Genomic DNA, 25972 nt, shown 5'->3' on the forward strand with positions numbered 1-25972 from the left:
ATATTTCTCAGGATGACTCACGGTGATTTCAAGCTGGGAGAATACAAAGATGTGATTGAACTTTCACTAAAGTTTGAAAATAACATTCTTAAGAATTGTCCTTTCAATAAGGCGCCTCTTCAGTGGTTCTCAAATTACTGTGTTTCAACAGGAAATGAAGAGGATGATCTATCTATAGTTCTTGTTTGTGGGTACTATAACTAAAATATTAATAAATTATACTGTAACGTCCGCGGTCGCAGGACCGCAGACTCCTACCATCCTGCAGACGTCTTCCTCCCCAGAGATGCCAGCACATGCGGCCGTCATTGTCCTGCAGTGAACACTAGGGTGCGTGCTCGAGCTCATTCCTGGCCTTAATGGGCCAGAGCACACACATTTAAGATTGACTGATTGCTCCCATGATCACCGTGAACTATAAGAAGGGCCCTACTCCTTCCTTCATTGCCTGAGCATTGTTGTGTTAGTCTTTGCAAATGGTCCCTTAGTGTTTTCCAGTTCCCAGTGCTCCCGTTCCTGCAACCTGTATCCTGTGCTACCTTGTTCCTGTGCCGTAGAGAGTTGGAGTCATGTTGTGTCGTATACTACGCCTGCCGTATTTCACCACGCCTGGTGTCTGCCTGCTGCCAAGGTCCCACCCGAGCCTGCCATCGCTACTGTCTGTATTGCCGCAGGTACCCTTATTCAAACTATTGACTTTGCTTTGGTAGCCTGTTTGGCCAGCTGCTATCCCGCTACGGAGGTACGGCTCAGTGGTCCACACACCTATGGCATATGAGCGCTGCTTCCCCTCCATTTGTTTTACTGCTCACACTGAATCACCGACACACTTGTAGTGGCGGTTCACAGTATTACAGTCTTCTCCCATTCACTTCAATGGGGGAAGACTGTAATACTGTAAACTGCCCCTACAATTGGCGATTCACAGTGTGAGCAGTGACAGGAATGAAGAGGAAGCAACACTCGTACGAGTGCTGCGGCCCCTTTAAAACGGGTCCTGGGAGTCGGACCCCGACCGATCAGATATTGATGGCCTATCCTGTGGATAGACCGTCAATTTTTGGGACTGGACAACCACTTTGAGTATAAGTGATCTGAAAATCAGAGTATGGCAGCTAAGAAAAATGTATATTATCCAGCAGCCAGCCTCAGAGCCTGACAGCAAACTGCAGCTGGTAATTAATGAATGGGACATGGATTTCAGATGGTCGTTAAACAGCATGTAGTTTGTTGACAAGCTAAATAGGGGAATTCAGACAGGGCAGTAATGGCAATGCCAAGAGCTGTACATTATAGGGGAACGGCTCCAGTGTTGCATTGTTTGGTTATCAGCCCTAGTGGTCAGTTTCCTGGCGTTTTTGCTGTTACCTGTGATTTTCGTGTTTGACCCGGCTTTGTCTTGACTCCACTTGGTCTGACTTATTCTTGTACCAACCTCTTACATGACCCTGACAGTGACTTTTGATACTGTTTACTGGACCCGATACTGCTCACCTAATGCTGTAAGCCTGCTGCCAACCTGGATCTGTTTGACCATGAAATGGTTCACACTCGCCGTGTGGAGCCCAAATGTCTATTTAAGGACTTTCCAGAGGACCTTCCTACTTTCTCCTTCTGATCCCCTCCCTCCATAGTCTTCTATGGGCAGCATGTCTGTGTGTGATTTTCCTTGTTTCCTCCTTCTGCTCCCCCTTCCATCTCCATAGACTTTTATAGACAGGCAGTCTCTTTTGCTGTGTACCTAGACGTGGATTTTGCTTGACAACAGTGGTGGACAGCAGATTAAAGGAAGGGAGACACCTAGTGGCAGTAACTTCACACAGAATTTGCATCGATAAAATAACTAAATTTTAACAGTAAGTAAAATACAAAGTTGATATATATCAGGTATATTAGTAGATTAGCATACGTTATTTGAAAAGTTAGTGTTCATTTAAGGGTGAAGAACGGGGGATTCCTTAGACTCCACACCTCAGGATAGCCTGTGCTAACGCAATAACGATTTCAGTTATTCATTGTCCTTGCCTGCAGCCAAACTTCTCCTGTGCTTCTTCTCCAACAAGTCTGTGTGGTGCCATTGAATTGTGTTCCCACTACGCTGTGCTACTTTTCGTCCAGTGAGAACGGTTACAAAGTGAATGGGGTGCTTGTGTCGTAGTTGCAGGCTCATCCTAGAAAGTGGCCTTACTGAGGTCTCAAAGTAGTACAATCTCACTGATACATTGTAACACAATGTATATTACAAATGATCAGCACTCAATGTTTTGACTCTTTGTAATGTACACTATAAGGACATCAGTACTAGGACACCTACGCATTACACCTACAGGAGCATTTATGATATCCCCATCATGAATCCATATGCATTAATATGTAGTTGCCCCCCCCCCCCCTTTGCAGCTAAAACAGCCTCCACTCTTCTGGGAAGGCTTTCTACAAGAAAAGAGTGTCTTTTGGAATTTTTGCCCATCCATCCAGAAGAGAATTTGTGAGGTCAGATACTTCTGTTGAAAACAAGGGCCTGGCTTGCAATCTCCATTCTAGTTCATCCCAAAGGTATTCGATGGGGTTGAGTTCGGGGCTCTGTGCAGACAGTCAAGTTCCTCCACACCAAACTCACCCAACCATGTCTTTATGGACCTTGCTTTGTGCACTGGGCACAGTCATTCTGGAACAGAAAAGGGCCTTCCCACAAATTTGAAAACATACAATTGTCCAAAATGTCTGGATACAGTGGCGGACACAGACTGCAAAAGGCCCCTGTGCAGATAATGTGCCAGGGCCCCCCCCCCCCACCCCGCAAACTTCTCATGGCCGACGGTCCGCTTTCAGCTGCATCGCTGGGTCTCCTAAGTGACCCAACAATGCAGCACTAGCAGCCGGGGCGTCACTAAGGCTGGGTTCACACACACACTATTTACGGACGTAATTTGGGCGTTTTAGCATTGAATTACATCCGAAAATGCGGCTCAAAAGCGTCGGAAAACATCTGCCCATTCATTTGAATGGGTCTTACGATGTTCTGTGCCGATGGTCATTTTTTTTTACGCGCCGCTGTCGAAAGGCGGCGCGTAAAAAACTGCCTGTCACTTCTTCAGATGTAAATGGAGCCGTTTTCCATGGACTCCATGGAAAACCAGCTTCAATTACTTCCGTAGTGGACGCAGCAAAAGACGCCTGCACATGCCATTACGGCTGAAATTACGGTGCTGTTTTCTCCTGAAAACAGCACAGTAATTTCAGCCGTAACAGACGCTGCCGTGTGAACATACCCTCAGGGCTTAAAATGTCCGGGAAATAGCCCCAATACATATGTGTCCGCCCCAAAAAAAAGTGTGTGTATAGGAGACAGCATAGCATATCTATAGCACTACGACCCTATAAACTATGGATAGGATTAGATACAGTGGCTGAGCAGACAGTATCACACATGATAGGATTAGATACAGTGGCTCAGAAGGCAGTATCACACATGATAGGATTAGATACACAGCTCAGCAGACAGTATCACACATGATAGGATTAGATACAGTGGCCCAGCAGACAGTATCACACATGATAGGATTAGATACAGTGGCTCAGCAGACAGTACCACACATGATAGGATTAGATACAGTGGCTCAGCAGACAGTACCACACATGATAGGATTAGATACAGTGGCTCAGCAGACAGTATCACACATGATAGGATTAGATACAGTGGCTCAGCAGACAGTACCACACATTATAGGATTAGATACAGTGGCTCAGCAGACAGTATCACACATGATAGGATTAGATACAGTGGCTCAGCAGACAGTATCACACATGATCGGATTAGATATAGGGCCCAGCACAGTATCATACATGATTGGATTAGATACACAGCTCAGCAGACTGTATCACACATGATAGGATTAGATACAGGGCCCAGCTCGCTGACATTGCGGCTCCAGCGCTGGACCCAGGAAAGGTAAGAATAATAATTTTGCTTCTTTATGTGTTACTGATTATTTTTGTGTGTTTGTGTTTTTTTTACAGGTTCGGTTGTTGGACTTCGGATACGAGGACTTCAATGACGGCGTTTTTTTTATTCTCAATAAAATGGTTAATGAGGGTTGTGTTTTTATTTCAATAAAAAAAATTTCTATGTGCTTGTATCTTTTTAAACTTTATTATCACCGCCTTAGTAATGGCCGCTGGCTGATTGACAACCTCCATTACTAAGGCGAGGCTTAATGTTAGCCGGTGCAGAGTCTACACTAACCCCCATTATTACCCCGGTACCCACCGCCACCAGGGGTACTGGGAAGAGCCGGGTACAAACCAGTACCCGACCAGCTGTAGTGACGGGCAGGCACCGGGGTGGCCGCAGGCTGGTAGTATTAGGCTGGGGAAGGCCAAAAACAGTGGCCCTTCCCACCCTTGTAATGCTGCCTGCTGCTGCTGTGTTGTATCTGGCTGGTTATGAAAATTGGGGGGGACCCGACATCGTTCTTTCCAATTATTTTTTAAATGACGTGGCGTCCCCCCCATTTTCATAACCAGCCAGATACAATAAAGCAGCAGCAGCCTAGCATCACCAGGGTAGGAAGGGCCACTGTATCTGGCCTTTCCCCTCCTGATAATACCAGCCTGCGGCCACCCCAGTGGCCGACCATCACTACAGATGGTCAGGTACTGGATCGTACCCGGCTCTTCCCAGCACCCCTGGTGGCGGTGGGTACCGGGGTAATAAAGGGGGTTAGTGTTAGCCTCTGCACCGGCTAACACTAAGCCCTGCCTTAGCAATGGATGCTGTCAATCAGCCGGCGGCCATTACTAAGGCGGTAGTAATATAGTTTAAAAAAAACCACAAAGACATAGAAAAAATATTTTATTGAAATAAAAAAAAAAAACACAACCCTCATTAACCATTTTATTAATAAAAAAAAAAGCTGTCATCGAAGTAGTCCTGGAATCCGCCGTAGTCCAACGACCGAACCTGTAAGAAAACACACAAAAAATGATTAGTAACACATGTGTTAGGGTATGTGCACACACACTAATTACGTCCGGAATTGACGGACGTATTTCGGCCGCAAGTACCGGACCGAACACACTGCAGGGAGCCGGGCTCCTAGCATCATAGTTATGTACGACGCTAGGAGTCCCTGCCTCGCTGCCGGACAACTGTCCGGTACTGAAAACATGATTACAGTACAGGACAGTTGTCCCACAGCGAGGCAGGGACTCCTAGCGTCGTACATAAGTACGACGCTAGGAGCCCGGCTCCCTGCAGTGTGTTCGGTCCGGTACTTGCGGCCGAAATACATCCGTCACTTACGGACGTAATTAGTGTCTGTGCACATACCCTAAGGCTTAGATACAGGGCCCATGTGTGATACTGTCTGTGGGACCCTGTATCTAAGCCTACCACAAGGTAGGCTTAGATACAGGGTCCAGCAGACAGTAATCTTATACAGTATAAGATTACTGTGTGCTGGGGCCCTGTATCTAAACCTACAGTGTGGTAGGCTTAGATACAGGGCCCAGCAGACAGGATCACGCATGGGCCATGTATCTAAGCCTACCATGTGATTGGCTTAGATACAGGGCCCAGCAGACAGCATCACACAATCTGTGATCCTGTCTCATGGGCCCCCTAAGCCTGCTACATCGTAGGCTTAGGGGTTGTGCAGTCCCTAAACATTGATGGCCTATCCTCAGGATAGGCCATCAATAGCTGATGTGTCGCCCGGGACCCGCAAATCAGCTGTTTTGAAGGGGCCGCAGCACTCGTACGAGAGCTGCTTCCCCTTCATTTCACTACTCGCCCACACTGTGAATCGCCGAAACCGATTCACAGTGTGACCGGAATGAAGTGACAGGAATGAAGGGGAGCAGCTCTCGTACGAGTGCTGCGGCCCCTTCAAAACAGCTGATTGGCGGGTCCCAGGAGTCGGACCCCGCCAGTCAGGGCTATCTTACCTTCCTCTTCGGCCGCGGCGGGAGTTCTGTCGTCTCGATGCTGTGCGCGGCGCATAGCGCTGTGACGTCATGTGCTGCGCACAGCGCCTGACGTCAGGACCTCCGCTGCGATCCGGAACCAGGAAGGTAAGTAAAGTATGTTACTATAGTAACAGGGGCCCGCGGCCCGAGTTACTATAGTAACTTTTTATTGATGTGGTGCGGGGGGCCGTGGGCCCCCCTGGCTTCGGGGCCCGGTCGCAATTGCGACCGCTGCGACCCCTATAGCTACGCCAGTGGTCCACGGGCCTCTGTCTCAGTCCTCAGCATCGCGCAGCTGAGAACTGAGTCGGCCAGCAGAGGAACGGGCCCCCTTCCCACGCGGGGCCCTTGTGCAGCTGCACCGGCTGCACATGCGGTATGTCCGCCCCTGTCTGGATATCCTGAAACATTAAGATCTCCCTTCACTGGAACTAAGGGGCTTAGACAAACCCCTGAAAAACATGCCCATAACATTATCCCTCCTCCACCAAACTTTACAGTTGGCACAATGCAGTCAGGCAGGTAACGTTCTCCTGGCATTCGCTATACCCAGACTCGTCCATCAGTCTGCCAGATAGAGAAGCGTGATTCATCACTCCACAGAACACGTTTCCACTGCTCCAGAGTCCAGTGGTGGCGTGCTTTTACACCACTCCATCCGACGCTTGGCATTGTGTCTTGCATGCAGCTGATCGGCCATGGAAACCCATGTCATGAAGCTCCCGGCGCAGAGTTTTTTTGTGTGGATGTTAATGCCAGTGGAGGTTTGGAGCTCTGCAGTTATTGAGTTCGCGACTTTTATGCATTATGCTCCTCAGCACTTGCCGACCCCGCTCTGCAACTCTGACACTTTGTAGCTGAGTTGCTGCGGTTCCTGAATGCTTCCACTTTGCAATAATACCACTCACAGTTGATTGTTGAATATCTAAGAGGGGAGAAATTTCACGAACTGTCATGTTGTAACAGTGGCATCCTGTTATAGTACCATGCTGGTATTCAGTGTGCTCTTTAGGATGACCCATTCTTTCACAAATATTAATTATGGCAGATTATATGGCTAGGCGCTTAATTTTATACACCTGTGGCAATGGGAGTGAATGAAACACCTGAATTCAATTATTAATATGTGTGTCTCAATACTAATGTCCATATAGTGTAGGTCTTAAACAGAGGTCCCCGACCTTGCCCCGACTGGCTGCCACATAAGACGAAGAGTCAGATGAAGACGGAATTCTAGAAACAGCTGAGCTATGCTGTCTCTGTAAGGGTATGTTCACACGGCCTATTTACGGACGTAAATCGGGCGTTTTTCCCCCGAATTACGTCTGAAAATAGCGCCTCAATAGCGCTGACAAACATCTGCCCATTGAAAGCAATGGGCAGACGTTTGTCTGTTCACACGAGGCGTATATTTACACGCCGCTGTCAAATGTCGGCGCGCAAATAGACGCCCGCGTCAAAGAAGTGACCTGTCACTTCTTTGGCCGTAATTGGAGCCGCTATTCATTGACTCCAATGAATAGCAGCGCTAATTACGGCCGTAATTGACGCGGCGTTCAAGCGCCTGCACATGCCGGTACGGCTTAAATTACGGGGATGTTTTCAGGCTGAAACATCCCCGTAAATTCAGCCGTTACGGACCCCCGCCGTGTGAACATACCCTAACTTCCACAAGTTGGCTGTTTACGGAAATCCTGTCCTCTTGTGTGCTGACTCTGCCTGGCAGGACACGTTCAAGGGACTCCCATTCGGATAATAGGTGCAGGTTCCAGAGGTAGGTTGTTTTAAGGGCCGTCACACGGACACAACAATGCATCCCCCCAACCCCTCCTCTGTGTAAGCACCCCATTAACAGTCAGTGTGTAGCTAACAAAAGAAGCAGAGAAATTAAATCCATGCAAGGATCTATTTAATTGTTTCCTCTATCACCATTCATCGAGGCCAGATTTTTAAAATCAAGCACACAGCATTGCAATCTCTATAGAAAAACAATGCTAGTTGTACTGAAGAACTGGCGCTTTAAATGAGGCACTGTCATAGGATGCCACCTTTGTTAAAAGTTAGTTCATGAAATTTCTGATCTGTGCAATTATTGTGGAAGCTAGAGGAGTAACCTCAGCTCAGCCACAAAGTGGTAGTCCAGAGTTCAAAGCTGCCTCAAGTGGTGATATCAGCATAAGAACTGTGTGTCGGAAGCTTTATCAAATGGATCACAGAAGCCTAAGATTACCATGCGCAATGCCAAGCATCAGCTGGTGTGAAGTAAGGAATACTGCTACTAAACTTTCTGGAGTTACCTACTAGAATGCACAGTGCTACCTACCGGAATGCATAGTGCCTACTACAAAATTTGATGGAGGAGGCATAAGGTTCTGGTGCTGTTTTCAGGGTTTAGCCCTTTATTTCTAGTGAAGGGTAAAGCTAAAGCATTCAAATACATTTTAGACAATTGTATACCTTCCAACTTTGTGGCAAAGGTTTGGTGAAGGCCCTTTTGTGCTCCGGCATGACCGTGACGCGGTGCACAAAGCGTAATCCATAAAAACATGGATGACTAGCTTGTTGTGGAGGAACTTGAGTCGCCTTTACAGAGCCCTGTATTCAACCTCTCAAAACCTTTGAAAGGAATTCGAACACCAATTCTGAGCCAGACCTTCTCATCCAACATCAGTGCGTGACCTCACAAATGCTCTTTTGGTTAAATAGGCACAAATTCCCACAAACAAACTCCAACATCTTGTGGAAAGCCTTCCCAGAAAAGCGGAGGCTGTTATAGGAACAAAACTACATATGAACGCCCATGGTTTTGAAATGAAATGTCCTACAAGCTCATAAAGGTGTAATGGTCAGGTGTCCACAAACTTTTGGCCAGCTAGTGTATGAATGAATATTGCAAAGTTGTTTGAAATAGAAATTTATAGATGTTTTACTATTCCATGAAGCACCTAATAAATGTCAATGAAAAGAATAGATTCAACAAACCCTATTTTCCACAGGCAGTGCCAGAATACAAAACTTGTATCAGGGATTTATTTTTCTGTTAACATGGGTTTATTTTAAGTGCTACTCTGTTTACAACGTGCACTAATTCCCATTCTGGCAATTAGGAATTTGGAAGGAAGGGGAAAAAAATAAATAAAAAATGCATTTTCTAATCTAGCATGAAAACATGTATAAAGTAGTCATCTCAGTTACTGCCTTAGGGCTTATTCACACGAACGGGATAATCGGCTATGTGACACCCATTTTTTTTAATGGCCTTCATGCGGCTGCATTAAAATCAATGCACTTCTATGGACCTATTTACACGGTCATTTTTTTAAAATAGGATGTCCAATTTTTGCCCATTTTCACGGATCCCTCAATAGATTGAAACTAATGAGGGATCTGCGAACTCGGGCCCCACACGGGTGCAAATCGGCTATGAAAAATGGCCATTTTTCACGGCTGTTTTCACACCCATTTGTGTGAATAAGCCCTTGATCTCCTCCATGCCACGCCGCACTGATGCAGTAATTCATGCAAAAGGAGCACCGACCAAGTATTGAGGGCAGATACTGTACATACTTTTCAGTAGGCCAACATTTCCGTATTAACATTTTTTTTTAAATTGGGCTTATATAATATTCTAATTTTATGAGACACCAAATTTGGGGTTTTCATTAACCATTACCACAATCATCAACATTAAAAGAAATAAATGCTGGAAATCGATCACACTGCGTGTAATAAATCTACATAATATATGAGTTTCACTTTTTGAATTGAAATAAATTAACTTTTTGATGATGTTCTAATTCATTGAGAAGGACTAGTATGTCATATAACCCTGTTACTAACTGAATGCTAGGGGCCACATGATGTGTGTATGGGGGGGGGGGCACAAGATATGTGTGTGTGTTAAATGACGTGTGTGTGTGGGGGGGGTCACAATATGTGGGGTTCACAAGACTGACACCGTGTTTAGTTCTCTGTAATGCATCCACGAGCTGCTGTAACTGAATAGGACTAATCTATGGGCTACACCATTCTACTGTGATGAGATAGGGGCCGACTGCACCGTTATAAAAACGTATGTAACAGTAGATTTTCTAATACATATATATTAGAAAACGGTATGATTTCCCTTTCATTAAATAAATCAAATGAAAACTGGACAACCCCTTTAAGCGTGTGTCAATTAGGCCTCATGCACAATGCCACTGATTTTACACAGCACACTGTGATTTCTTTGTGACATGTCCCAATGCATACCGCATTATGGACATATACTACCCAGAAGCGCCAGCATATGGCATCGCACAGAGCGCCTATGGATCCGTAATTCGGATACAGTAGGGACTCCATGTGCCACTGTACACAGTCTGGTCATATGTGTAAGTCCTCAGGGTGTCAATATGGCAGCACATGGCGTGGCTACAGTTCTGTAATTTGGATCCCTGGGGATTCCATGTGCCGCCTTACAAAGCGCCCATCATGTGCATTAGCTCTATGCAAACCTATGTATCTCCTTGGTTACAGACTACGAATACAGGCTAGACTGATCCTCCAGCCATACTTCCTTCCATTTCTCCCTAACTTTTTTGCTGACATATATTCAGTAAGAATGGGGGAAAGATGGAAAACAGTATGACTGCAGATTCAGTATTCTTGTATGTTACCATGGAGACAAATACGTCTGCATGGAAGCTGTAGAAACAAAACAACTGGAAATTTGGGGCATTATTAAAAGATTGTTTGCGAAGGTAGACATGGCCTTATCAGAAAAGACCTACTGTGTAATTGGGGCTAGTCATAGGCAAAATAGGACTATTGGCGGAGAAAAAAAAAATTAAGAAATGTATATTGACTATTAATTCTGTTGCTAGGATACTTTCACCACCCCACTGTTGTTATGACGCTCCTAATGTCTTGTGATATTCCTGTAGTCACCAGAGTTCTCCAATTCTCTTTCATTTATAAAATAATGGCCTGTATAGCTAGGACAATGGGCAATATTTTGTTTCTGAAGCATGAACAATAAAAGAGGTACAGTACAACCAAACGGGACCAACCAAGTAGCAGAGAATTTGCAAAAGTGTGACACTTGGGATGTTTTCTTAGAACATGCGTTACATGAGAACACCACTCAGGCTTCGTTCACATCTACGTCAGAGCTTTCCATTGGAATGGAGCCCTGACTGACACAAGCTGAAACCAAACCGTTTCAATCACCATTGATTTCAATGGTGACGGATCCGGTGCCAATGGTTTCAGTTATGCAAGGGTTCCGTCGTTTTGACGGGATGAATAATGTAGTCAACTACAGTATTCATCCCATCAAATGACTGAACCCTTGCACAACGGAGACAAACTGAAACCATTGGCACTGGATCCGTCACCATTGAAATCAATGGTGATGGAATCGAAAACCTTTGGTTTCAGTTTGTGTCAGTCAGGGTTCCATTCCGACGGAAAGCTCAGACAGAACATCGGAACGGAGCCCTGACACAGATGTGAACAAAGCCTTAACTGTGCTAATACAGGGTTGTTGACACTGCCCCTGTGCTATTTAATTTATTGCACAACTAAGATTAGAGGTAATGCTTTATTCATTGGGCATCTGACTGTGTTCAGTGCCGGCTATGAGTGTAGTATACACAGCTGCTTGTTATATTAGATAATATGGGAGAGTTGCCCAGGAACTGACAAAGAGCATTTATCCCCTTTATCTAAACTCTGCCACTACAAAAGAGATTAAATAAAAGTGAGCAGGATGAAATTAGAACTTGCTACTTAAGGCTCCCATTATATTTAGTTTCAGCGAGGGTGAGTATAACACAGACTTATAACTTATTTTATTCTCTGTGAAACTTTGAGAACAAGCCATGTACAGTCAATGGAAATGGTTTATATCAATCCCTGCCTTTTCCTGTGTATTGACTAGCTTGCCCGCCATTCATTTTCATAAAAAAAAGTTTTGATCAACCATTTAGATCTAAGCAACACAGTCATGTTTTTACATTACTTGTCTTGGAAGCCGTTATGAATCGATACTAGTGTTTTAGGGATCAAGTTGCTATTGAATATTCCCAAAAGGGTTGTACAACACAAGCTTGAGTATTACCTCAAAGATTACCACAAAGATAAACAGAGTGCCATCCAATGTTTGTCTTTATTCAGACTTCGAAGGAACACATTTATAGATTTTGTTGGTGTGGTTTAATGTCCACCACCTAAACTGAGGTTTTGCAATCCTCCGTAGTATAAAGAAAAAAGGATAGATCCGGGGTATGTATATAAAATATAACTTTTACTATTTTTTTATTTAAAAAAAGGATTGGAAAAATAAACCTATATACATGGTGATTTCTATGCCATATATTCATACACTGTTAGGCCTCGTTTACAAGAGCGTGTGCATTTTGCGCACGCAAAAAACGCTGCGTTTTGCGTGCGCAAAAGGCATTTAACAGCTCCGTGTGTCATCATCATTATGACACTCCGTTTGGATGTTTGTAAACAGAAAAGCACGTGGTGCTTTTCTGTTTACATTGAGAGTTTGACAGCTGTTGCGCGAATCACGCAGTTCGCACGGAAGTGCTTCCGTGCGGCATGCGTGGTTTTCACGCACCCATTGACTTCAATGGGTACGTGATGCGCGAACAGCGCACAAAGATAGGACATGTCGTGAGTTTTTTTCAGCGGACTCACGCTGAGCAAAACTCACGGACTGTCTGCATGCCCCCATAGACTAATATAGGTGCGTACGACAGGCGTGAAAAGCACGCGCGTCGCACGCACGTATATCACGCTCGTGTAAACGAGGCCTTATTGTTTTTCTTGTAGCGTGCATCCAGAAACTTTTTCAATTGATAAAGATTAGACAGCAAGATATCAGCCTCAGTAAAAGGTTATTAATCTGTGTTGTTACTCTTTATAAGAGGGTTTCACCAGCATTTGATATTGTACTTTTCTTGCACAAATGACAGTAAAAAGTATTGCTTCCGTTGCAGTTGGTTTCCATTTGTTTCCATTCCCTAAAGTTTAAGGTTTTTTCTTAACAGAAACAATAGCGTAGTCGACAACGCTATTGTTTCCGTTAAGCAAAACGGAAACTTTACGGAATGGAAACAAATGGAAACCAACTGCATACGGAAGCAATAGTTTCCGTTCGGCTTTCCATTCATCTGTTTCTCTGATGGAATGGATGAACAGAAACCCAAAAAGGAACCCAACGGTGATGTGAACAGGCCCATACAGTATATTGTTCTAAAAGCATTATTTACAATAACATGTCTATATAAAATTTACCAAATGCAGCCACTATACATTCCAAGAGGTTTACTGAAACATAAATATCATGTTTGAGTTACGACGTCATGTGGCTAACTCTCTAGCCCACAACTTCTCCTTTAAATGCTATACTTATAAATGTCTGGGGAGCAACAGCAAAAAAAAGTAAGCAGTGTAATGTTACCTCACTGTAGTAGACATCCAATATGCCCGCATCTTCTTTCATGGCTGCCTCCTCATCAATATTAGGTGTGATCTTCTTAAACACAGAACAGCCACTGTGAAAGAGTTCTGATAATAAAAATGGATTTAATCAGAATTCTTCCACTGACAATGTAGCTACCACACAAGATATTATTCTCTAGTAAACTAGTTTGACTCCAGCATGATGGAAGCACGCTACGTAAAGCTTCACAAAGAACTTCTCTCTGTTTTTAATTAATAAAAAGTGGCAATGTAGATAGATTCTCAGAGATGAGTGGTTGGTGGATTCACACATGGGCATTGGCAGCAAATGACACATAAAATGTTTACATAATATTTAGGCTCAATTCACATCACTTTTTGAGGCATATGTTGTTTACCATGGAACTGTCAACTGCAAGCTGAAGAGAAAAGTGATAGTGACTAACAATGCTGCAGGTCAACGCTACAGACTAAGGCTCTGTTCACATCTACGTTGAAGGCCCCATTAGGGGATTCTGTCGCAGACCAGGCCGAGATTACCGGAAACAAGAGCGCAGTATGCTGTGATATTGTTTTCGTAAAACCACGGACACCCTGCCGGAAAGCTGACAGAACCCATTAAAGTCAATGGGTTCTGTTGTCCGCCGGTGGTGCCCGTGGTGTAACAGAACCGTTGCTTCAGGTATTTCCTTGTTCTGCTCCTCTGATGGAGCAGAACAACTGAATGACCCGACGAGGGTGTGAACCCAGCCTAAACTATCCAATCTACCAGGACTAGCTGGGATATACTAGAAGTTCAATGGGTTGCTTACCCAGGTAATACATTAGTCCAAAAAACTGGATTTGATCTAACATTTACTTTATAAGCACTTTGACTGTTTTCAAGTGCATCAAACATTTTTGTTTTGACGACAGTAAAAATGTTGATAAACCATATCCACAGATATTCAATATTTTGTGCTATTTTTTAAGTTTTCCTTTTCATCGAATCTGTGTTTAATTGGACATAAATTTGTTATTATTTACAAAGAACAAATATCAAATTGGCAGGTCAAACAGTCACAAGTAGAACACACTGACATATAGAATACAATGGTAGGTCAAATAGTCTTCTAAACAGATAATACTATACAATAACACACGTCATCTAATTCCACACAGAACTGCGAAACTTACTTTTTCTGTGGAGGAATTCAGCAACTAGGGCAGCGACATGGATGCAACACATTGCAGCCTAGACAAAGAAATATGATGTCATTTTCAGATCACTTGTATTTATCTTCAAACATTTAATTTTACGGAAACATTTCTTTGCTGAGATGTGTGTTATATAATCTTTTGGCTTTACTGGATGATCATTTCAATCTACATGATGTATATAACAAACTGACCAGAGAAAGCAAAAGAACAGAAGCTTTGTCATTGGGGAAACGGCAGACGCACAAGCGTCCGAGGACGCCTAGAACTTGGGATATCCGAGGCACAGGTAAGCTATTTTTTTCCCCACATTTATACAACAGATGGGCTTTTACACTGTATATCCACTGTAATAGTATCTAGCAGAAATTCAAAATATGCAAGGTAATCCAGTACTGTGATGGTAAAATCCATATCTTTAGTTAGGAGTAAAGAGATAAAAACAAACAAACAAACAACCGCTTACGCATTTTACGCACACATAGTTTTGTGAGCAACTACCCTTGGCATAGTATCAAGAACAACTGCCCTTAGGAAAGATGGGATCATAACATTCCCGATCACTTAAAAGGGCTGCCCAGTATTGTGGGGTTTTTGGTGGTTGGACCATCACAGATCATACTGGTCAAGAGTCCTGGAAAATCCCATAAGAGTTGACTATACCCATATGAAAATGCACCCTAGGTGCTACCTGCTAACCAAGTGGCAGTCATCCTTACAAAATACATATGAGTGTTACACACCTTTCCAAAAATAGCAATACACCTGTCCACAGGTTTTGTGTAGTATTGCAGCTAGCTCCATTTACTTAAATCGAGCTGAGTAGCACTACCAGACACAACATATGGACAGGTGTGGCGCTGTTTCTGGTATAAGGCAGGATGTTTTTCTAATCTTGCACAATACCTTAATTTAGGTTGTATAATTGAGATGCAAAGTATAACCTAATTTTTTCATTTTCAGGTAAAATTATGCCCACTTAGCAAATTACAAAACAACACAATGGTCAGCTTTTTCTTAAAAAAAAAAACACAGGGAGCAGTGAATGTCCACAAGTCACCCACCTCTGAGTAGTCTCCATTTTTCACGTGGATCTTGGCCATACTTTCCAGCCAGGTCTTTCTAAGCTCAGGTGTACTAGCATATGACTTGGCCAAGCTGTACTGTAGATCTATCAGCATTTCAGGGTCTCTCTCGTGTTCCTTCATTTGAGCAGTTGCCATTATAACTGTACGGATTCTCTTTGTCAGATCTTTCACTTCTGAGGGAAACGCTGTTGCCTGTTGCATGCCACATTGAGAGATGGTGGATGAAAGATCCATAAACAACACTCATTTTAATGATAGTAACTGCTGGGGACAACATTCCCTCCACTTGTGTACGATTTTCATCCCTTCTTGGTCATGAATAAAGCCTATCAGTGGTGTCTACTCTTTGTAATAGTTATACTACTATAAAAAAAAGATTTTAAAGCAGTCCTGTATGTTGAATTTGTATGTTCTCCCCATGATTAAATAGGTTTTCTTTCAGGCACTCCGGGTTTTAATTAAAGTTTACTAGAGACAATATCCGAGTAAGGAGCATACGCGGAACTTAGCCATAGGCACCCATTGACCTTATGTATGCCAAAAGATTGTCCTTTCTGCATATGTTCAGAGGGTATAAGTCAGAATATCTTATTTTCTGTTGTACTGAAAGCGCAGTCGACTCTGCGTTTCAATACAGAGGCATCCCACAATAAAACATATGCCGTGTGCTATTTGTTTCTTTAACAAGGAAGTATGAGGCTCCATGCACACAATGTGTATTACGTGCGGCTAATCCGCAGCGTAACACAGTACCAGCAAAGTTACTGAGACTTCAGGAAATCTCATGTACACGCAGCGTTTCTTTTGGGCACGTGAATTGACCTGCGGTGCGTATTTTAAAATCCGCAGCAGGTCAATTTATCTTCAATGCATCTCTGCTTGCGTATTGTATCTGCCTAGTTCTAAGGAAAAACACACTAAAGCCCGCAGCATGAAAATGCACCAATTTATGCATCAAACTACCGCACTGAAAAACACATTGAAAAACACGCGATTAGCTGCGTTTTTTCCCCTGCATTATCCTGCGGTTTTGATAACTTTCCCAACTAATGCCCTAAAGTTTCAGCCATATTTCTTATTGCTTATTACGTTTTACCACTAAGAACCGACAAAAATGTTTGCTAAGAATTCTGACGGAAGGAGCAGATTTCCATTGGTCGGAACCATAGTAGTACCATAGCCTTAACAATTCTTGTTGACGATCGTAAAATTGTTCACAAAGTTAATGATAATTGTAACCTCTATACTATAATGATCCACAGCCACTACCGGCAGGCTCTGATCTTCCTACATGTGTCTATGACATATTAGAAGATTATTTTAACTGGATTTCCTCTATAACTGTCCTCTCTAAAAAAAAACATTATTTTAAATGTTACAACAAATTATACAATTCATAACAAAATAAACAAACATGAAATATACCTTCATTGCACTGTCACTGTTTGCAAAATTGTTAATAATAGAAAGTGATTCCTGGAACCTGGACCCTCCGCTAAGAGCCACATCCGCAATCAGCTGGCTTACAGCAATTATGATCTGGAAAAAGATCTTAGAATTACAAATCTGCTCTATTTTCATATTAGAACATATTACTCAGCACTATAGGATCCTAAGGGCCGTCAGCATTTACACACCTAAATAATAATAACCAATGTAGACAAGACAGGAACCAATCATGTGCCTGCTTCTATTTTCTATAGTATACAGAGCAGTTTCTCAATGTTTCTAAGGAAAGTACCTCCTACTCAAATAACTTACATCAATGTTATCATAGGACTATGACTATATACTGTGTTGAACCTAATAAAAGCACAGCGTAAGGACAGTGTGAATACCCCGTACAGACATGGAGTGTACTGGGGTACAACCACCAAAGGTTTTCAAAAATTATCATTACCTTTCTTTTTCAGGCTGCCTGACACCTTTTAAAGTGGTGCTTCAGATAGGAGAGGACTGTCACGTGTTTACCCTAAACAAAATCTGTATCGTGTACAATATAGAGCATGTAAAGGACTGACACATGACGGCGTCACCGCTGCTCCAAACAGCTCTACATTCCCTCCCCAGCCCGCCCTAGTTGCTCCAAACAGCTCTACATTCTCTCCCCAGCCCGCCCTCGTTGCTCCATACAGCTCTACATTTTCTCCCCAGCCCGCCCTCGTTGCTCCAAACAGCTCTACATTCCCTCCCCAGCCTGCCCTCGTTGCTCCAAACAGCTCTACATTCCCTCCCCAGCCTGCCCTCGTTGCCCAAACAGCTCTACATTCTCTCCCCAGTCCGCCCTCGTTGCTCCAAACAGCTCTACATTTCCTCCCCAGCCCGCCCTCGTTGCTCCAAACAGCTCTACATTCTCTACCCAGTCCGCCCTTGTTGCTCCAAACAGCTCTACATTCCCTCCCCAGCCCTCCCTCGTTGCTCCAAACAGCTCTACATTCCCTCCCCAGCCCGCCCTCGTTGCTCCAAACAGCTAATTTGCATATAAAGAATAAACTTATAATTCTGCAACGGAGCCACGCATCTGAAAAACGAAAACTGCTTTATATTGAGGAGAGGCCACACTATTTTAATGTGCTGCTGCTTTTATAGGCCAATTTCTGGTGACAGACTCCCTTTAATAAAATGTTTTCTGGGCTAGTTAAGGTTAATTGATCCACAAGTAAGTCTGTTAAGCCATCACACTCAATCCGGTTTAATTGTTTCACATAACTCATTGAATAACTTTCAAACTTATTTCTGACACATCACCGACCACATAGGAGAGAACTGTCTGGAACTTGAGAAAGAAAGTTTCTTTATTGCACAAAAGAGTACAAAGGGAACATGAAGATTAGCAAATCACTGATATTAAGTTGGAACACAGTAGCAAAAGCAATACAATAATACAAGCTTCCTGAAACTTTCAGGCTATTTCCGTAAATTTTCACCTTGTTATGAGTGAATATTGATGAGAAATGTTTGGGAGAACAACCAAGCAAGTGTCTTTAAGCTGGCAAAAGCTGTGGCAAGCCAAACTGGAGTGATTATTTAATCGCACACAGTAAGACGAATCCTGCATAAAATTGTAATGCAGTTATGTCACTTCTAAAGCCAAAGCACAAGAAAGCTCGTTTACTTTTTACCAAGGCTAATTTTTTTAAAGGTCAAGATGTTTTTAATTAGTATTCTAATCTGATGAGACCAAAGTCAATATTTTTGGATCTGTTGGCATCCTAGATATGTGGCATCATTTATAAATGATATAGAGGATGGGATTAATGGCACGGTTTCTATTTTTGTAGACGACACCAAGCTATGTAGTTGTATAGTTCAGTCAATGAAAGATGTTTATAAATTACAAGTTGATTTGGACACACTGAGAGCTTGGGCGTCCGCTTGGCAAAAAAATGTTTAACGTGGAAAAATTTAAAGTTTTGCATCTGGGTACTAATAATCTGCATGCATCATATGTCCTAGGGGGAGCTACACTGGGAGAGTCACTTGTTGAGAAGGATCTGGATGTACTTGTAGATCATACACTAAATAACAGCATGCAGTGTCAGCTGCTCCTAAGGCCAGCAAGATATCGTCGTGTATTAAAAGAGGCATGGACTCCCGGGACAGGGATGTAATATTACCACTTTACAAAGCATTAGTGAGGCCTCATCTAGAATATGCAGTTCAGTTCTGGGCTCCAGTTCATAGAAAGGATGCCCTGGAATTAGAAAAAATACAAAGAAGAGCAACGAAGCTAATAAGGGGCATGTAGACTCTAAGTCAATTCAAAGAATTAAACCTATTTAGTTTTGAAAATAGATGACTGAGGTGGGGGGACATGATTAACATGTATAAGTATATGAATGGCCTATACAAAACATATAGTGAAAACCTGTTCCATGTAAAATCCCCTTCAAAAGTCAAGGGGGCACTCCCACCGTCTTGAGAAAAAAAGGTTCAATCTCCAAAGGCGACAAGCCTTCTTTACTGTGAGAACTGTGAATCTATGGAATAGCCGACTGCAGGAGCCGTCACAGCAGGGACAGTAGATGGCTTCAAAAAAGGCTTAGATAATTTCCTAGAACAAAAAAAAATATCAGCGCCTATGTCAATGTATAGAATTCTTGTCTGAATGTTGGTCCGGTCGGATTGCCACTTAGGATCAGGAGGGAACGTTATTCGTTTTTAGGGAAGATTGGTTAATCCCATATGGGTATTTTTTCTATTTGCTTATTTATTTTTTAAACCCTCCTCTGGATCGATAGGGGTAAAACACAGTTCTATAGTTTCTTCCATCCCTTCCCTTTATCGCATCCCTTGATTGAACTTGATGGACATATGGCTTTTTTCAACCATACTAATTATGTAACTATGTAGACTTGGCCTCCATATTCCGAGTCGGTCAGAGTTGTTTTGGTTGCACGAGGGGCATCGTGCTTTTAAATACACCTTGAAAATGCTTGCAAACCGCTTTCCATCGATTTCAATGGTAAAAAGCTGTGTAATTCATATAAGTGTGGAATTTGACACCACTCTTTCAAAAAATGTTGCGTAAAAAAATGCGTTGTAAAATAAATAATCAAATAATTTTAAGCAGATTTTTAACATTCACATTCAACAATGCCAAAAAAAGCTTTGAAAAAACACTTCAATAATGCTTGGTAAATCTACTTAAAAAACGACTGGGTTTCAGAGGCTAATTTCTTTTAAAATCAGCCTCGTATTTTTCCACTTCACGCATAGGCTGTGTGAACATGCCCTAACCAACTGGTAAAGGAAGAAGGATGTTTCAGCTGCATTGATTGGAGCATGCTGTAACCACTATCATGTTTCAACAGTCAAGTATATCTCAAGCAAACTTTTTTGAAAATGTATTCTTAAAAATAGTCTTTTGGTCTACACACTGTACACTAAAGAATACCAGGCAATGTCAAGATGTTTTTGTTTAAGCATTAGTAGTATCTTAATATTAATTTACTTAAGCTTTTTACAGATCTCTCACGGGAATGTCTTCTTTTCTTCTTGACTTTGCTTCCCCTCGGGATTACCGTCAACAAATGTCTAATTCCTATGTCTTTAACCCCTTCAGGACCCAGCCTGTTTTGGCCTTCAGGACCCAGCCGATTTTTTCAAATCTGACATGTGTTATTTTATGTCGTAATAACGTTGGAATGCTTTTACCTATCCAAGCGATTCTGAGATTGTTTTCTCGTGACATGTTGTACTTTATGTTAGTGAAAAAATTTTGTCGCTAATTTTGGTATTTATTTCTGAAAAACACCACAATTTAGAAAAAATTTGCAAAAATTAGCATTTTTCTAAATGTAAACGTATCTGCTTGTAAAACAGATAGTAATACCACACAAAATAGTTACTAGTTAACATTTCCCATATGTCTACTTTATGTTTGCATCGTTTTTTGAACGTCCTTTTATTTTTCTAGGACGTTACAAGGCTTAGAACTTTAGCAGCAATTTCTCTTATTTGAAAGAAAATTTCAAAAGGCTATTTTTTCAGGGACCAGTTCAGTCTGAGGTGGCTTTAAGGGCCTTATATATTAGAAAATCCCCAGAAGTCACCCCATTTTGAAAACTGCACCCCTCAAGGTATTCGAATCAGCATTCACAAAGTGTTTTAACCCTTTAGGCGTTTCGCAGGAATTAACCCCTTAACGCACCATGACGTAACTGTACGTCATGGTGAGCAGTAAGTTCGCGCACCTTGACGTACAGTTACGTCAGTGCTTTGACAGTTAACCGCCGCGCGGCGCTACACCGCAGCGGCGGTTAACTGTGCAGGGTGTCAGCCCTGCTCTCCCCGTTGCCGATCAGCGGCCTGTCGCCGCTGATATCGGCAGTTAACCCCTTAATTGCGGCGCTCGATTTTGAACGCCACAATTAAGGTCTTTAGCGCCGATCGGCAGCCCCCATGTGAAATCACAGGGGCTGGCGATGGTACCCATGGCAACCGGACGCCAGACAATGGCTTCCGGGTTGCCATGTACAGAAGCCTATGAGGACCACCCCGAGGGTGGTCGTCGTAGGCTTCCTGTCAGTGTGACTGTCACGTCACAATGACAGTTGGAATGCATTACACTACGTGTGTAGTGTAATGTATTCCAGCAGCGATCAGAGCTGCAAGTCTAAGTGTCCCCTAGTGGGACAAGTGAAAAAAGTAAAAAAAAGAATAAAAATGTTTTAAAAAAAGTGTAAAAATAAAAGTTATAACTGACATAAACAAGAACTGCTTTTTTTCCTATAATAAGTCTTTCATTATAGGAAGAAAAATGAACACGTAAAAAAAAAGTACACATATTTGGTATCACCACGTTTGTAACGACCCCAACTATAAAACTATAATATTATTTTTCCCACACAGTGAACGCCGCAAAAAAAATAAACGAAAAACAATGCCAGAATCACTATTTTTTGGTCACCACCCCTCACAAAATATGTAATAAAAAGTGATCAAAAAGTCGCATGTACGCCAAAATAGTACTGATACAAACTACAACCCGTCCCGCAAAAAACAAGCCCTTACACAGCTTTTTTGACTGAAAAATAAAAAAGTTATGGCTCTCAGAATATGGTGACAGAAAATAAATTATTTTCTAAATAAGTTATTTTATTGCACAAACGCTGCAAAACATAACAAAACCTATATACATATGGTATGGCCGTAATCGTACCGACCCGCAGAATAAAGTATAATAGTCATTTATAGCCCAGGGTAAACGCCGTCAAAAATAAATAAAAATCATTGTCAGAATTGATGGTTTTTGGTCACCTGGCTTGCCGAAAAATTGAATAAAAAGTGATCAACAAAATCGCATGTACCCCAAAATGGTACCAATGAAAATTACAGATTGTCCCGCAACAAATAAGCCCTCACACGGCTCCGGTGGTGAAAAAATAAAAAAAGTTCCGGCTCCCAGATTATGGCGATGCAAAATGTGCAGAGTGTTCCAAAAGTGGATAAGATCGGGCACCATTTATCAGTGCGACACCGGCCACATATCTGTGGATTATTATTTATTTACCCCATTATTATACCCTCTTATTATGCCCGTGATGTACTCTGCCCAGCCTACATGTGCCCCAACATTATAAACTGAAATACCAGCAAAACGCCAGAGCTACTACCAAGCAAAATATGCGCTCCAAAAGCCAAATGGCGTCCCTCCCTTCTGAGCCCTACAGCGTGCCCAAACAGCCGTTTATGTCCACCGATATGGCATCGTACCAAAAAATGGTACCAATAAAAACGACAGCTCGTCCCGCAAAAAATAAGCCCCCACACCCCTCTATTGACAGAAAAATAAAAAAGTAGTGGCTCTTGGAAAGCGGGGAGGAAAAACGAAAAAGCAAAACATGAATCAGTTCGTAAAGGGTTAATTACTTTCTAATGAAAAAACATTTATGACCACATGTGGGGTATTGCCGGAGAAATTGCTTTACAAACGTTGGGGTGCATTTTCTCGTTTATCCTTTGTGAAATTGAAAAAATTCAACATTTTAGTGGAAATAATGTTGATATTAATTTTCACGGCCTAATTCTAATAAATTCTGCAAAAGACGTGTGGGGCCTAAATGCTCACTATACCCCTAGATAGATTCCTTAAGTGGTGTAGTTTCCCAAATGGGGTTACTTTTGGTGGGCTTCCACTGTTTCGGTCTCTCAGGGGCTTTGCAAATTCGACATGGCACCCAAAAACATTCCAGCTAAATTTGAGCTCCAAAAGCCAAATAGCGCTCCTTCCCTTCTAAGCCCCGGTGTGGGTCCAAACAGTAGTTTATTACCACATATGGGGAATTTACGTAATCAGGAGAAATTGTTTTACAAATGTTGGGGTGCTTTTTCTCCTTTATTCCTTGTAAAAATTAAAAATGGCTACCTTTTTTCAGAAAAAAAGTAGATTTTCATCTTCACATACTAATTCAAATAAATTTAGCAAAAAAACTGTGGGTTCAAAATGCTAACTATACCCATAGATAAATTCCTTGAGGGGTATAGTTTCCAAAATGGGGTCACTTTTGGGGTGTTTCCACTGTTTTGGCAGCACAAGGCCTCCTCACACCTGACATGGTACCTAAAATATATTCTAATAAAATAGAGGCCCAAAATCCACTGGGTGCTCCTTTGCTTCTGAGGCCTGTGTTTCAGTCCATGACCGCGCTAGGGCCACATGTGGGGTATTTCTAAAAACTGCAGAATCTGGGCAATAAATATTGAGTTGCATTTCTCGGGTAAAACCTTCTGTGGTACAGAAAAAATTTATTACAAATGAATTTTTGAAGAAAAAAAATGAAATTTGTAAATTTCACCTCTACTTTGCTTTAATTCCTGTGAAACGCCTAAAGGGCTAAAATACTTTGTGAATGCTGTTTTGAATACTTTGATGGGTGCAGTTTTCAAAATGGGGTGATTTATGGTGACTTTCTAATATATAAGGCCCTCAAAGCCATTTCAGAACTGAACTGGTCCCTGAAAAAATAGCCTTTTGAAATTTTCTTGAAAATATGAGAAATTGCTGCTAAAGTTCTAAGCGTTGTAACGTCCTAGAAAAATAAAAGAATGTTCAAAAAACGACGCAAACATAAAGTAGACATATGGGAAATATAAACTAGTATGTATTTTGTGTGGTATTACTATCTGTTTTACAAGTAAATACATTAAAATTTAGAAAAATGCTAATTTTTGCTAATTTTCTCTAAATCTTTGCGTTTCTTACAAATAAATATTGAATTTAATGACAAAATTTTTTCAGTATCATAAAGTACAACATGTCACGAGAAAACAATCCCAGAATCGCTTGGATAGGTAAAAGCATTCTGGAGTTATTACCACATAAAGTGACACATGTCAGATTTGCAAAAATGGGGCTGGTCCTGAAGGCCAAAACAGGCTTAGACACTAAGGGGTTAAAGCAAAGTAGAGGTGAAATTTACAAATTTTTTTTTTTTTTGCAGAAATTAATTTCTAATACATTTTTGTTTTTGTAACACAGAAGGTTTTACCAGAGAAATGCAACTCAATATTTATTGCCCAGATTCTGCTGTTTTTAGAAATATCCGACATGTGGCCCTAGTGCGGTAATGGACTGAAGCACCGGCCTCAGAAGCAAAGGAGCACCTAGTGGATTTTGGGCCTCCTTTTTTTTAGAATATATTTTAGGCACCTTGTCAGGTTTGAAGAGGTCTTGTGGTGCCAAAACAGTGGAAACACCCCAAAAGTTACCCCATTTTGGAAACTACACCCCTCAAGGAATTTATCTAGGTGTATAGTTAGCATTTTGACCGCACAGGTTTTTCGCTAAATTTATTAGAATTAGTCTGTAAAAATGAAAATCTACTTTTTACTGAAAAAACATAGAAATTTTTAATATTTACAAGAAATAATAAAGAAAATGCACCCCAACATATGTAAAGCAATGTCTCCCGATTACGGTAATATCCCATATGTGGTAATAAACTACTGATTGGACCCACAGCAAGGCTCAGAAGGGAAGGAGCGCCATTTGGATTTTGGAGCATGGATTTTGCTGGATTGGTTTTCGGTTCCATGTCGCGTTTGCAACCCCCTGGAGGGACCAAAACAGGGGAAACCCTCCAAAAGTGACCCCATTTTGGAAACTACACCTATCAAGGAATTTTTCTAGGGGTATAGTTAGCATTTTGACCACACAGGTTTTTCGCTAAATATATTGGAATTAGTCTGTAAAAATTAAAATCTACTTTTTTTCTGAAAAAACATAGAAATTTTTAATATTTACGAGGAATAATGAAGAAAATCACCCCAACATTTGTAAAGCAATGTCTCCTGATTACAGCAATATCCCATATGTGGTAATAAACTGCTGATTGGACCCACAGCAGGGCTCAGAAGAGAAGGAGTGCAGTGCCATATGGATTTTGGAGCACGGATTTTGCTGGATTGGTTTTCGGTGCCATGTCGCGTTTGCAACGCCATGGAGAGACCAAAACAGGGGAAACCCCCCAAAAGTGACCCCATTTTGGAAACGACACCTCTCAAGGAATTTATCTAGGGGTATAGTTAGCATTTTGACCACACCGTTTTTTTGCCGAATTTAGTGGAATTAGGCAGTGAAAATGAAAATCAACTTTTTTTCTGAAAAAGCATAGAAATTTTACATTTTTACAAGGAATAAAGGAAAAAAAGAACCTCAACATTTGTAAAGCATTTTCTCCTGATTACGGCAATACCCCATATGTGGTAATAAACTGCTGATTGGACCCATGGCAGCGCTCAGAAGGGAAGTA

At 42.0% G+C, this 25972-nt stretch overlaps 1 protein-coding gene across 1 annotated transcript in view; it reads right to left on the minus strand.

Annotated features, from left to right (window-relative positions):
- The window catches only part of DOCK11 (dedicator of cytokinesis 11), a 207940-nt gene that overhangs the window by 66724 nt on the left and 115244 nt on the right, over window positions 1–25972 (minus strand). The window contains exons 42-45 of the mRNA XM_075835963.1: window positions 17142–17255; window positions 15693–15908; window positions 14608–14665; window positions 13430–13536 (exon numbers count right to left, since the gene is read on the minus strand). Coding sequence (XP_075692078.1) covers window positions 13430–13536; window positions 14608–14665; window positions 15693–15908; window positions 17142–17255 — 495 coding nt within the window. The remainder of the gene's footprint in view (window positions 1–13429; window positions 13537–14607; window positions 14666–15692; window positions 15909–17141; window positions 17256–25972) is intronic.

This window comes from Rhinoderma darwinii, chromosome 8 (genome assembly GCF_050947455.1).
Source record: "Rhinoderma darwinii isolate aRhiDar2 chromosome 8, aRhiDar2.hap1, whole genome shotgun sequence".
Lineage (NCBI taxonomy): Eukaryota > Metazoa > Chordata > Amphibia > Anura > Rhinodermatidae > Rhinoderma > Rhinoderma darwinii.